The sequence below is a fragment of the Hetaerina americana genome, unplaced genomic scaffold (genome assembly GCF_022747635.1).
Source record: "Hetaerina americana unplaced genomic scaffold, ioHetAmer1.1.p SCAF_45, whole genome shotgun sequence".
Classification (NCBI taxonomy): domain Eukaryota; kingdom Metazoa; phylum Arthropoda; class Insecta; order Odonata; family Calopterygidae; genus Hetaerina; species Hetaerina americana.
Window position 1 is genome coordinate 567,652 of NW_027287041.1, and position 2,531 is coordinate 570,182.

The 2,531-nt window shown below is 33.6% G+C and overlaps 1 protein-coding gene across 1 annotated transcript in view; it reads right to left on the bottom strand.

Annotated features, from left to right (window-relative positions):
- Window positions 1-719, bottom strand: part of LOC139693198 (uncharacterized) — an 83,204-nt gene extending 82,485 nt beyond the window's left edge. The window contains exon 1 of the mRNA XM_071591300.1: window positions 10-719. Coding sequence (XP_071447401.1) covers window positions 10-147 — 138 coding nt within the window. The 5' untranslated portion in view covers window positions 148-719. The remainder of the gene's footprint in view (window positions 1-9) is intronic.
- Window positions 720-2,531: the final 1,812 nt, after the last annotated feature.

The following is a 2,531-nucleotide window of genomic DNA, read 5'->3' on the forward strand; positions in this document are numbered from 1 at the left end:
ACTACTAACCTGAAACTGTAGTAATTCCTGAATCGTATTTTCCACGTTAAACCCTAGGTCTAAATTATCACCGAAAATATCGATGAAACACTCACTTCTACATAAACAGAGCCTACATAAGCTCTGTCCATCAATCCAGCCATCCATTTCGTATCAATATTTATTATAAATCTCAGTAAGACTAAGCACATCAATCAAAGAGTATAGCCCTTCATTTAACAATAAACAAATACAATATTTTCACCAGGGCACAATTTTTCCACCACCAACAGCTCTGGTCTAATTCACCACACGAAGAGGATTTCCTCATTCGTATTTTCATGTTCAAAGAAGGTAAAAATGCGGCCTTGTAGGTATGCCAATTGATTGATGTTAGCTTGCGTTGTTTAGTTTAGATGTCATGAACACTTTCTCGCCGACAGAACAGAATATATAAGATCTAAGCATATGGAAGCACGGTCAAAGATAAAGTATTCTCTTTTGATAACAGTAATCATATTCCACATAATCAAAATGAACCTTCTTCTGCTGAAACAAGACCTTAAGACGGTGATCATCACCTTAATATTGCGATATTATTCGCGCTAACATGCGTGTTACTGAGATAAACCATCGTCTTTGCATTGATAAGGAAAGCAATTACTTCAAACAATTGTTTTAGGTAAATTTTAACATAAAACAACTCACCAGAAGAAGGCCGGTAACTCAAAACGCCTAACACCTAATAATGGACGGAAAGGGTGAACTTAGCACATAACCGGCGCTTGTTTACATTACCTTATCTGGTGTCATGGCAACAGTAGTATCGATATGTAAACAAACAGAGAACAGTATGCTTTCTTCAACAAACTAGTATGAAATGGATATAATTCGCCAGGTATGCAAAACTTCATTGAATATCGGCGTATAATACTTAACTCTTAACTTATTAATTCATATACGACGGCAAAAACCCCCCAATCTTTCGTATTTTTCAAACAAAACTGAGTTTATCACGTACCCTAAGTGCTTCCTTTTCGAACTAAACACAATAAATTGAACAGTAATGTACATTTTACGTTGTATTAGCACCAATAGATCGCGAAAATTCTTGAAGCAGACATCTTAACAAAAATCAACACATCCTGAAGGTATTCTAATCTCTAAGCCCCTAGCAAACATTTGAAACCAATCAAACACAACATTACGCCAGATTTCAAACTTATATCGTCCCACTTTCTTCAACAGTAATTGGAAAAAACCCAATTATTTGATAATTGCCGTTCATAGGTTAGAATTACATGAACCCACACTCCTAGTATACGTGATTTGGGTCGATAAAGAGGCAATACGGTCAATTAAATTCATTTCTTTTGGGATAATCGGGATAAAATGGCATTTTCATGACCATTCAGAGGTTATATTATAAGATTTCCAACTTCCTATCAATTGTGAACTAAATATAAGAGTGTATGTGAACATTTTTCTAACTTTTCATGCGTAAATATGAAGTACTAAGGTTTTTCAGTATTTTTTAAGAAAACGAGGCGAAGCAAGCTTTAGTTGGAGCGTTATACGTATTGTTTTTTATATGCCAGATTCAAATGCATCGAGTAATGTAAGATTCTATATTAATGGTTTATAATACTGTTTTTTTAATCCAAGTGACGCTATTTTTTCCACCCAATTCTGGTTACGTCAGGTGAAAAACATTGCAATTTTCAAAAATTCTTATGTCACTCCCAGTATCACTATGAGAGTCCTATGAGTGCTTATTCTTTTCGTATTTTAACGTAGAACCACGTGAAGCGAAGAACTTTTTTTCAAAGTTTTTAGGATGTGAAAATAAACGAGTTTATAAAATGGAGAAAAACGTAAAAAATTGGCAAAATTACATATTTTCTTTCGTAAACTTACGATATCTTTATCAATTTTGAACCGAATTGAGTGAATCATACGTGATTATAAAGAAGAGACAGTTTGCTTTAAGAGGATAAGAGTTATTCTATCCAATTCTGATTAAAAAGGTATTTGTTTTAAAGAAATCTAAAGTGCCCATATTGTAAGATATCGCTATATCGATTCCTTTCGTGGAAATGGGTATAATTAGCTGGAATTTCGTTGAAATTGAAACAAAAACCGCGTTTATCAGTAAACAAAGAGCAGATACTCAATCGCCGTGCACAGAATCACGTGTAAATATAATCACTGTTAAGATTAAATACATAGCGATTCGTAGTTTCTTCACGGCACGTTACCGCCCTATGGCTACTTCATATTCTTCCAGAAGTGTTAATTCTTTGAACGTTGATGCCTTTAAGTTTTATTTTTGATTAATTGGTGCTTAATGGATATTAATGTATCATTTGTCACGTGTGAAAAGGGAGGCATTTGCGTATTCTCTGAAAGCTGTTGATTTTTATATAATAACCATTGATTGCGGTGTAATATTCGAAATGACAGAAGGAATTAGTTCAGAATTACTGATTATACGCTGTTATTTTCAAATATGTTAGTGCATACTCACCTTAATATATATATATATATTAAAA